General features: G+C 58.6%; 1 protein-coding gene across 1 annotated transcript in view; it reads left to right on the forward strand.

The window, feature by feature from the left end:
- Nucleotides 1-8,712, forward strand: part of PTPN5 (protein tyrosine phosphatase non-receptor type 5) — a 42,240-nt gene extending 33,528 nt beyond the window's left edge. The window contains exons 9-15 of the mRNA XM_046685498.1: nucleotides 756-840; nucleotides 4,794-4,873; nucleotides 5,055-5,192; nucleotides 5,579-5,689; nucleotides 7,808-7,968; nucleotides 8,059-8,172; nucleotides 8,589-8,712. Of these exons, the coding sequence (XP_046541454.1) occupies nucleotides 756-840; nucleotides 4,794-4,873; nucleotides 5,055-5,192; nucleotides 5,579-5,689; nucleotides 7,808-7,968; nucleotides 8,059-8,172; nucleotides 8,589-8,682 (783 nt within the window). The 3' untranslated portion in view covers nucleotides 8,683-8,712. The remainder of the gene's footprint in view (nucleotides 1-755; nucleotides 841-4,793; nucleotides 4,874-5,054; nucleotides 5,193-5,578; nucleotides 5,690-7,807; nucleotides 7,969-8,058; nucleotides 8,173-8,588) is intronic.
- Nucleotides 8,713-11,543: the final 2,831 nt, after the last annotated feature.

Below are 11,543 nucleotides of genomic sequence, written 5' to 3' on the forward strand. Positions count from 1 at the left end.
GTGGAAGGCCATGAGCTCAGCCGGGGAGGCAGACGGACAGACGGAGAACGGCCTGTGAGCAGCAGGAAACAGACCGCACTGCTGGAGAGTGGGTCTCTTGTGAGCAGCTGGTGGTAAAGAAAGGCCAGATCCAAGAAGACCTCACCTGCCAGGCAGAGGAGTTTGGACCTGGAGCGCTTGACACAGACGGTGGTAACGAGGGGCAAATACAGCCCCTGGAGCTCAGATGGAGGCTCCTTTCCTGCTGGAGAAAATCAGGGAAGGCTTCTCGGAGGAGGTGGCATTTAAGATGGACAGGAAATGAGAAGATGAGGATGGGGTGGACGTCGCCCCAGAGTGAGCGGCACAGCCCAGGGTCCTGAGGTGGGGATGCTTAGGGCAGGAACACAGATCAGCAAAGCCACTCAGTTTGGCTGCAGCACAGGGCGTGTGGAAGAAGGCGGTGACTGGCCAGGTCACTTGTTCTCTTGCTCTTCTTTGTTCATCAACTGTTTATTGAGTGTCTACTATGTGCCGGGCTGGCCCTCAATAACCAATAGTAATAATATCTTTTATCATGCACTCAGCGTGCAGCAGGCACTCTTTTAAATGCTTTTTATGTGCACTCATTCATATAACAGTAAACGTTTGCTGAATGAATGCATGCACTCAAGCCAGCCCCTGCACTAGAAGTTGGGGGCACAGCAGCCCCTGGATTCAAACATCTGTGCGGGACAGCCCACAGCTGCTCACACGCCCGTGTCCTCCTCCTACAGGAAATCCCCATGAACTTTGTGGATCCAAAAGAGTATGACATCCCTGGGCTGGTGCGGAAGAACCGGTACAAAACCATCCTTCCCAGTGAGTACTCAGTGCCCCGGGGGTGCAGGTGCCCCATCCTCGCCTAGGTGCCCCCTGACCCTGAGGGACACCTTAACCCCAGAGCTGGGCCAGGGTGCTGGGACGCTGGTCACTGGAGGAGAAGGGGTGGAGGGTGGGGGTGCCCAGTGAAGGGAAACACCTCACGGCATTCTCTCTGGACCCTTGCCCTGGCCAAGTGTTGTGCTGGGCTCTGTGGAAACCCAGAGAGAAAGTGACAATGCCAGCAGCTCCTGGAAAGGAGACCTCTGGTGACTGAAGTGTTTTCACATCCTTTATCTCTTCAGAGTGGGCAGATTTTAAGGAGATGGAATTAAGGCTCAGAGAGGTTAAGTGGCTCAGCCACAATCACACAGCTGGGAAGTACAGAACTGAGTTTCAAACCTGGGCCTCTGTGACCCCAGAATTGGGCTCTTTTGTCCACCTTGAGTTCAGTTTGGCCAAATTCTAAGTCCTCTAACAGGCAGAGCTACCCCACAAGGGAAAGAGCTGCCTGTCAGGTAGTAAGCTCCCCGTCACTCAAGGTGTTCAAGCAAGGCTGCGTGAACAGTCCCATGGAAGGTCTGAGAGAGATTTCCCTCACTTGGGGGCGGTTAGACCAGGTGACCTAATGTTCCTCTTCCAGCCCTGGGGTACCATTTTCAGGTAACTTTCATCAAGCCCCTGTGTGCCTGTCACCCCTGCTGAGTTCTGGCCCCAGGCCCCAGGGCTGGCTTGGGGGTGACTTGTTGAAAGTGAATCCCCGCAAACCTACTCTGCTCGGTTTTTGGAGTAACAAGGCTTTAAAAAGGCAGTTTCGCCATCAGCATCTCCAACAACATGTAAGATGTCATGACTTATTTTTAACTTTTAAAATATCGACTTGTGGTTGCTATGGTTACGCAGTCTCTAGGTAGTTCCGGTTAAACAAAGCGCCATTTAAGGCCAGGATGCATTATTCAGGGCTGCGCACCTCTTCCCTCATCTGGCTCCCACCCCTTCACCTCGCCCCACCTGGAGGGAGGGCCTTGGGTGCCCCAGAACCTAGGGCTTTGCTGGCGACTCAGAATGGCCATGGGGGACGGTGGGAGCCAGGCCATCACTCCACGTGGTCCCCACTGAATTGTCGAGAGGCCTCGAGCCACCTCCAGCCCTGCCCTGAACCAACAGCACATCTTCTCTGTGGCTAGCAAAAGTGGACCCTGTGTATTCAGAGACTGGCTTGGGGAGGGAGGTGAGAGAGGGCAGGTCAGACCAGGACACCCTGAGGTTTCTTCTCTCATTTATTTGGCACACATTTGCCGAGCCCCTGCCCCAGGGTCTGAGAATTCAGACATGGATGAGACACGGACTCTGCGCACAGGCGGCTCACAGTCTGACGCAGAGACAGGTCTGTGGACAGTTGGGTACCGAGTGGCCAGTCGCCCAGCCTGCAGCACTCAGGACAAGCTGCAGGGGAGCGATTTCTGTCCCTTTGCCCCTGGGTCCCAGGCACCAAAACAGCGCCTGACAGTTGATGGAGCCACTGTACCCATGTGAGCGAGCGAGCGAGTGAATAAGTGTGTGCGAGCGCACCTGCGCAGCCCTCAGGTCGCGCTCTGCCTCTCCACCCTCCCTGCCAAATGACTGTTGGGGCTCAGGGCTGCCATGCTGCCCAGTCCAGGGCGCCGTTTACATGGACCGCACCGACACGATGCCCCTGGAGCATGCCGGGCAGGGCGGCCTCTGGCCCTGACACTTCTGACTTGGGGCATTGCAGTCATCTCCTAACTGGTCTCCTGACCTCCACCGTCTCTCCTCCTATCCATCTTCTAGCGGTGTCACGAAAATGATGCAAGACAGAAATCCGGTCATGTAATTCTCCTTCTGAACGCTGTCATTGTCCCCCTTGTGATCCTCGGGGTTATAAGCATGGTTTGGAAGACCCGTTGTCAACAGGGTGCTCTCCAGCCCATTTCTCACCAACCCCCCCACCGTGTGCACTGGAATCGGACAGAATGGTGTCCCCTGCTTCTCTTTCTGGTCCTTCAGACCCAGCCCAGGTGCCTCCTCTTCCAGGAAGCCTAGTCACCCTAGCCAAGTGGAGGCCCCCTCTGCTCCCTCGGCCCACACGCTCCCTGTCTGTTCGCCCAGCACTCGGGGGCAGGGACCGTGGCTGGTTTATCTAGGAGCCCTGCTCTTGAGCACAGTGCCTGGCACAGAGTCAGGTCAAGGGTCAGTAGAACCAGGACCACCCGTCACAGGGGCTCCTTAATACAAAGGCCCTGGCGTCTGGCCCCTCATCTGGGCAGGCACCGACAAGGAGCAGGGCAACGGCCCATGCGAGGCTCACTGCTCCACTCCTGCTGTCACCAGAGCCACTTCCTTTCCTCTCCGCCCCTCTCCACCCCCACATCACCTGCCAAAACCTCGGGCACTGGAGCGGGGGCAAAACAGGACTAGAGAGGGAAGGCTTGTGCCAGTGCCCTCCCATTCTCCTACCAGGTGTAGGTCTTTCCTTTCACCTCTTAACCTCCAGTAAAACTTGTGATCATGGCGGTAATGCGGCAGCAGCCTCCCACACAGAGCGCTTCCTGTGTGCTTGGCTAACTGACTGCTCCACGGACTGGCCAACATTCGCGCCTTTACCCTTTACGAGATGAGTGAGGTTGTGGTGCCCGACCCCATGGCGGAGTGGTTAAGTTCGGTGCACTCCACTTCGGCGGCCTGAGTTTGGTTCCTGGGCACAGACCTGCACCACTCGTCAGCCATGCTGTGGTGGCGACCCGCGTGCAAAATAGAGGAAGATTGGCGCAGATGTTAGCTCAGGGCTGACCTTCCTCAGGGAAAAATAAATAAGATGAGCGAGGTTGTGATGGAGGAGAATGTGCCCGCCTTACAGATGAGGCACAGGAGGTTAAGTAAGTGGCCTGCATTGACGCTGCTAGTAAGTTGCAGAGCCAGGACCTGACGTCGTTCTCTGGCTCGGTGTGGACCGTTAACTGCTCCCCACCTGCTGCCTCTGAGAGCCCCATGCCGTGCCTGCTGGGAGTGCCTCTAGTCCAGCCTCCCTGTACGGGAAAGAGCCCGAGGCCCAGCGAAGGGATAAGACAGTGAGCTGGGGACAAAGCTAGGCCAGAACCCAGGGCCCTGGCCCCCGGCCGGCTTCGTGCCAGCTGCACACAACCTCCCCACCTGAGGCCCAGCCTCTGCAGGCTGACGTACCGGGAGGCCCCGGCTGGAACAAAACAAATTCTGCTCTAGGAAGAGGGGCAGGATATTAGGAGAACCTGTTACTGTGGGATTTGACATGCAAATAGATTGAAAGAAAAAAAAAAAAAACTTCATGTACACATGTGTCTGCTGCTCAGACCCTACAGTCACGTGCCAGACATGGAACCGTTGATCCTTTCACCCCGGCGTCTGCCCCCCAGTCGTAGCAGCCCTTTATATTTGTAAGCACTTTATGGTTTACGTAGCCCCTTCACAGCTGTTTCCTCCTTTATCTCCCCTACAAGCTGAGGAAGTAGGCATCTTTACCCCCACGTTACAGACAGGAACACAGGCTTAGGAGGGCCGGGTGCTCTACGAGAGTACGCAGCATGTCAGTGACAGTGTACACTCAAACTCTTGTGGCCCCGCTGTCCAGGATGTGCACCCCAGGTAATTCCCTCTCGTCTCCAGAACAGGAGACGCCGTGAGTACAGGGCAGCTCAAGGCACACAGGCAGGGGCGGACACTGATGCTCAGAGGGAGGACCCGGGGCTCCTCCCTCCCCTCCTCTCCAGCCAAGGCCCTCACCTGCCTGAGTGGGCCAGGGGGATGGGTCAGTGTTTTGCTACTGGGCAGGGGAAGAAGAAACTGTAAGAGTCCCAGAAGAAATGTGGGTGCCCTGAAGTGCGCCAGACAAGGTAGGCTCTGCGCCAGAGGGATTGCACATGTCAAACCCCTGCCTCACCTGTCTCCCCTCACCCCAGACCCTCACAGCAGAGTCTGCCTGACCTCACCAGACCCTGACGACCCTCTGAGTTCCTACATCAACGCCAACTACATCCGGGTACGTAGCCCCAGCCCAAAGGCCTCTGCCTGAAAGGGAGGCCGGAGCCGATGGGATCCACCCTACAGGCTTGTCCCTAAGCCGCTGCGGCTCCTGCCAGCCCCCGGGAAGAGTTGATGTGGGGACTGAGCCCCGGGAGCATTGCGTCTGACCCTGACAGCCTGGGCTTGGCTGGCCACAGGGCTATGGTGGGGAGGAGAAGGTGTACATCGCCACTCAGGGACCCATCGTCAGCACGGTCGGCGACTTCTGGCGCATGGTGTGGCAGGAGCACACGCCCATCATTGTCATGATCACCAATATCGAGGAGATGAACGAGGTAGGCACCCCCGTCCTGTTACCAGGCGTCTGCTGCCGTGCACCCTACGCTAAGCCTCTCACCTGCAGTGCCCATGATCTCCAACACGATGCTCTGCAGCGTCCCAGCCTGCAGGGGCTGACACCGGCTACTTCGTACCCATAATAGCCCATTCCATTGAGCCCCCTTAAAAGTCCTTCCAAATGGGTACTCCATTTTCCAAATGAGGAAACTGAGGTTCTGAAAAGAGAAGTGACTTACAGGTTATGAACCTGAGATTTGAACCCAGCCCTCTAACTGCAAACTGTTGCCCGTTTGTACCTCTGCCTGCTGGCCCTGGAGGGCCGCTGGGGAGAACATGGCTGGGGAGCTGGGAGTGTATGGCAGCATCATCTGGGCCCCTGCAGAAGTGCACCGAGTACTGGCCGGAGGAGCAGGTGGTGTATGACGGAGTCGAGATCACCGTGCGGAAGGTCGTTCACACTGAGGATTACCGGCTGCGACTTATCTCCCTCAGGGTGAGGCCTGGGGCTGGGCAGTGCGGACAGGGGACAATAAGGGGCCTGATTGGGGCTCCACAGAGGACAGGGTCCCGAGTCCACTGTAGCGGAAATAAAGGGCTATGTCACTCCCAGGGATGAGGGAGGGGTGATTGGACGTGAGGGCCAGAGACAGGGCCAAACCTCAGCTGTAATTTATGCTCTCGGGCTCTCTCAGGCGACACTGTCATTCATAATGCCTTCCTGATCTGCTTCAAATGCACCCAAGTCCAGGACTGTCCTCACGACTGAAGGTCCCTTGTGACTTTGAGACCACGCCTAGAAACATCCCTCCACCTGGCATGCTGGGCTTCTGGTCTGCGGTACCCAATCTGTCCGCCAGGGGGCAGGCGCTCCTTGCTGCATTTGGGTTGCACAGGGAGGTTGTGGTTGCAGAAAAAGGAAAAAAATAAAAAGGAAGCGTACAAAATATGAGCAATACACAGCAGCCCGGAAGAGTGGGGGGAGGCGTACTCCCACCCTGGAGTTGTGCTTCTTCCAGGCTCAGCATAATGGAGGAGATTGTTCCTTTGGAATCAGGAGGATTAGCAGCTTCCATTCTTGAGAAATGATAAGACCCACGTTTGGGAAGGTAGAGCCACTGTAATGACCCCACAGGCGGGAAGAGGCAAGCTGGGCGCCAGGAGGCTGATGCCCGTTCCAGAGCAGCCTGGGAGGCCCACTGTGCGGCAGCCACAGCGTCCAGCTCTAGGCCTGAGACTTGTCCCTCTGAGCTGCCCCTCCCACCGGAAAAGGTGCGAGGCGGGTGTCAGGGAGCACTCAGCCCCCAAAGGGCGTGCCCACCTGGGCAGTTCCAAGAGCTGGGTCTTGTTGGAGGTCAGAAAGGGCCTGGAGGTAGGAGGCAGAGGCTGTGGTAGCTGTCACAGCCAGATCACCCCGGGGCCCAAGGAGCCAGCCTCCTGTTTCCTAGACGGAGAGGCTGAAGTGAGGCAGGGGCAGGGCCACAGGCCTGGGGAGAGAAGAACTGGGTCAGCTTGGGGTTTAGGGCCATTTACTTCTGTCCATAAACCTTTACAAGCACCTGCCCTGGGCCTGGTTCTGGGTTGGGTACTGGGAACGCAGAGCTGTCCAAAGCCTGGACTCTCTCTTCAAGGAGCACTCATAAAATGGTAAGTACTGAGCTAGACGTAGGGAAGAACGTGGAAGAAGGGCAGTCTGCCATCTAGGGTGCTCAGGGAGGGCTTCCTAGAAGTGATGATGCTGAATGGGGTTTTGAAGGATGAGTAAGAGTTGACCAGGGGGCAGACAAGTGGGGAGAATGTTCCAGGCAGAGAAAAAAAGTAAAAGTAAGGGCATAGAAGATAGAATAACTTTGTGTGTGTGTGTGTGTGTGTGTGTGCACGCAGGTGCATGTATGTGTCTGTAGCAGAGGTTTTATCTACAAACCATTTGGAGTGGGGGAGCATCAATTACCAGTAGGCAGGGCAAGAGATGGGCACCCCCTGTCTAATTTGCCGGCGTGAAGACTAAGGAGAGAGAGTTTTATTCACAGAGCAAGGAGCACCATCGAAGGTTCCGAGCAGAAGAGCAATGTGTCAGACCGACCGTTCTGACCACCGTGGCAAGGAGGCAGTCGGGGAGGGAGCTGTCTCGCCCAGTGGAGAGACGGTGGAGGAGGTGGTGGTGGAGAGGGGGCGTGGAGAGGAGAGAAAGGACCACACTTGCTGGGGTGGGCACGGGCGTGGGCAGGCAAAGCATGGGAGGGGAGAGGAAGGGTCCCAGGCTCTGGCCATGTGACTGAGGTGTGACTGGGCTGTTTATGAAGATAGGGACCCAGGAGACAGGAGGAGTGGAGAGAGGACTCTGGGCCTCTCTTGGATGATCCTGGAGTTGCTGGGGCAGAACTCACGTGAAGACCATTGCCAACGCCACTGATGAGTCCCTGCTGCCACGCTGGCTTTGGGCCTCTGTCTGGTGCCACTGGGCAATATGGTATAGACAGCAGAGGCCAGAGGTCCGACTCCTGTGTCCTATCTCCTGTGTTCTTCCTCCTCCCATCCCATCTCCATCTCTGGGCTGGTTTGTGGGCTCAGAGAGTTCACGAGTGTCTGGGGTGGGCCTCTGTCTCCTGGACAGAGCGGGACTGAGGAGCGAGACCTGAAGCATTACTGGTTCACGTCCTGGCCTGACCAGAAGACCCCAGACCGGGCCCCCCCGCTCCTGCACCTGGTGCGGGAGGTGGAGGAGGCAGCCCAGCAGGAGGGGCCCCACGGTGCCCCCATCGTCGTCCACTGCAGGTGGGTCCCCCCGGCCACCTGCGAGGGCAGGGCAGCCTTCCCCACTCTGGGCTGCGCCACCCTCACCCCGCCCGTCCCCTCGGCCCTCAGCGCAGGCATTGGGAGGACCGGCTGCTTCATTGCCACCAGCATCTGCTGCCAGCAGCTGCGGCAGGAGGGTGTGGTGGACATCCTGAAGACCACGTGCCAGCTCCGTCAGGACAGGTCAGCCCAGGGGCGGAGTTGGGGGCACATGGGGTGGCACGGAGAGACTGACACGTGCAAGAGCGAGGAGTAGGAGGACACGCCAGCTGTGGACTGACTGGCAGACGAGGAGTAGGCAGGACAGATGGGTTGAGGGGTTGGACCCGGACAGTGGTGGCTGGATGAGGAGGGAAGAGAAACAGCTGTGGGAAGCAGCACAGGGCCTGAGTGACAGGACATGTGATCCCCATCCCTGCTATCTATGCCAGACCTGGGAAGGACCAGGAGCAGAGGGGAGCGGCTGGCGAGGGCTGTCCCCTCCAGTCTACACAGACACAAGGCCCCTCACAAAAGCTTGGGATTCCGTGGGTTGAGGGGCACCCTCCCGCCGCCCGTCTCCCAAGCCCCGATCCCCACTGTGCGTCTCTGCCGGGCAGGGGCGGCATGATCCAGACGTGCGAGCAGTACCAGTTCGTGCACCACGTCATGAGCCTCTACGAGAAGCAGCTGTCCCGCCAGGGCCCAGAGTGACCCCCCTGCCCTCCCAGGTCCTGTGAGCCTGGGCCCCCCAGCCACATGCAGGGCCTGCCCAGGGCCCGGGCTGCTCCCTGCCTTCCTGCTTCCTTCTCTTCAGTCTGCTCCCTCCCTCCCTCCCTGCTCCCTCAGCCTCGGTCTGGCCCTGGCCCCCCACATAGCTCTTCCTACTGTACCTGCTGGGGAGTGGGGTTGGGGGAGGGATGTGCCAGGCCAGGCCTGGGGCCCCAGGGCCGGACCCACACCATGCAGGCCCAGGGCCTCGGTTTTTAACGATGGTTCCATTGCTACTTTATCCAAACGTCTCCGGGCCGCACTCCAAATGTCCCACCGCAGCGTGCTGTCAGTCCGTCCATCTCTGCCGTCTGTACCGGACACTGTGTCTCCTCAGCCCGGGAAGGGGCAGTCAGCTCCAGCCCCGACGACGTCGCCCAGGCAGAGGCGCCTTCCTCCGGCGCCACCTCGCTTCTCCAGCAGGCAGGCTGCATTTTGCCTCCGGTTATTGGGACCAGGATGCAGAGGGGTCCTGAGGCCCTGGAGATCAGGCTGTCGGGGGTTCCTGAGCGGGGAGAGATCCCAGCTTGGGGAGAGGTCTCTGGGTTGGGGGGCCAATCACAGCTGGAGTGGCATCTGGGTATCGGATGCCCTCAGGAGGTGGTGACCAGCCTGTGCGGCACTGGGGAAGGGGATTTATGGGGTCTTGAACCCAGAGGCCCTGGGTCCTGCTGGGGGCGGGAGAGGGGAGCGCGAGGGTGGGGTGGGACTCGGCCCCTGGCCTGTGTGGCACTGTCTCTGTGTCACTGTGGGAAAAGCCTCCTGGAAGTCTGGCCGCGTGCAGCTCTGCGTGTGTTCCCGTGTCCACGCGTGTGTTGAGAGCCCATCAGCAGGGCGTGCATGACTCTTTGGCAACATGCGTTCTCTTGGAGCCACGTGTTTTTATTGCTGACTTTAAATATTTATTCCACGGCAGACAGAGACATGTGGTGTCTTTTTATAATTTGCTCGTGGTCATTGAATAGAGCAATAAAAGGAGCATTTGGAGCAAAACTAGACTCCTGGGTCTGTGTGACTTCCTCTCCCCTCCTCTTCCCGCCTCCCTGCACCCCAGTCCGCGTGGGCCTCCTCCTCGTCCAGGTTCACACGTGAGTGTGCACAGGAGCAACACACACCTACAGGGCCTGGCCCTCAAGATCCCTAGCACCCCCCTGTGGATATCGGGAGTATGGAGCGAGTCCAGATTTGGAAAGCCAAAGTCCATTTGGCAGGATTGTCACACACCCTCACCGCCCCCCTCCAGCCAGGAGCCACAGGGAGCCTCAGGGACAGGTGTAGGACGGAAGGCAAAGTGGCCAACAGGCCACCAGCTCTGACACCTGGGCCAGAGGCCAAGGCTGGAGCAGGGGGGCGTTCAGGGCACACGCAGGCCCCTCCCTGTGGGCCACCCCACTTCTCCCTTGTTGGCCCCGCAGGTCCCAGCAGCAGCTGCAAGCTGGCAGTTTCCCTTGTAAGGTCTGGGCTGAGAGTCACCCCACCCAAGGGCCCCAGGACTCTACCCGCGGGCTCAGATCCTGAGCCATCGCAGACACTCCTGCTTTATTCTCACCCCTCCCCCAGGGATGCAGCAAAAGTAGCTGTCATGCCACCCCTGGCAGTGGGGGGTCACCCCAGGGCAGGAGGGGACCCAGGGCAGGGCTGCTGACCAACCACCAGGTCCTTAAAAGGTACCAGAACCTGGTTTGGGCTGGGCAGGGTCCAGGCATGCACGTATGCTACAGACAATGAGGAGAGACAGGGCATGGCTTGAGCAGCTGGGATGGAGGTCCCGGAGAATGGGGCATGCTCTCCAGCCAGCCACCCTCCAACAGGAGGAGGAGCCCTCCTTCCCTTCTATCCAGATTAGGGGGAGTGGGCTGTAGGAGCGGGAAGGGGGAGCAGAGCTGACATTTCCCTCTCCTCCCCCAGGGTGGCCCTGTGAGGCCACTTGGGCTGTGCCTGCACCACACGTAGGACGCAACGTGAGTGATGCCCCCTAGATTTGTGCAAAGTGACAGACCCACTTGATCCTCCTCAACCCACCAGCTTCCAGTCCCTGGGAAACAGAGGCCTGTTGCTTTGCTCCCAAAGCCTTCTTGGGCTGTGTGTGCACGCGTATGTGAGCATGGACACACATACTACTCTGAGCCCCTTAGCTCAGAGAGGTCCCACCCAGTAACAGTGAGAACCAAAACCTCTGCCACAAGGGAACAGGAAATGTACCCCTGGACCCCTCCCCAGCCTCCCACCCACCCGGCCCCCCACATTTCCTCCAGCCTCACTTTCCTTCCCCGTCCGTCCCCTGCAAAGCAGTGTGCCATCTTGCTAGGGCGGCTGCAGAGCCTGAGTGAGAGATTGCCCCCAGGGGGCCAGACATTTAAGGAATCGGTGACTCCTGGTGGCCCCACTGCTGGGGTGGAGGAAGGAAACTGGCCAGTCTAGGGCCCAGGCACCAGCTGCACCACCAAAACCAGGGACACAGTGTTCGAGGGTTAGGAGGAACTGATCACGTGAAGGTAAGGCTGCCCTCTTGCCTCAGGAAGCTGACAGAGCCTGTGACCTCCTGAGCCCAGAGGGGGACAGCAGGAGCTGGGACAGAGGAGTGGTCCCAGAAGCCAGAGGCAGAAGCAGGCCAGGGAGGATATATCAGCGGGGAGGGGCGTAAAGTTCTGCCTCAAACCTCCTGGGTCAGAAGAAGGCTTTTGGGTCCCCTGGAAGGGCAGCGGACTGAGAGTCAGAGGCCAGGAGTCCAGTCTGAGTGACCTCGGACAGGTTATTTCTCTCGGACATCAGTTTCCTCAGATATGAAGTAGGGGGTTGAAAAC

Source organism: Equus quagga, chromosome 14 (genome assembly GCF_021613505.1).
Source record: "Equus quagga isolate Etosha38 chromosome 14, UCLA_HA_Equagga_1.0, whole genome shotgun sequence".
Taxonomy (NCBI): domain Eukaryota; kingdom Metazoa; phylum Chordata; class Mammalia; order Perissodactyla; family Equidae; genus Equus; species Equus quagga.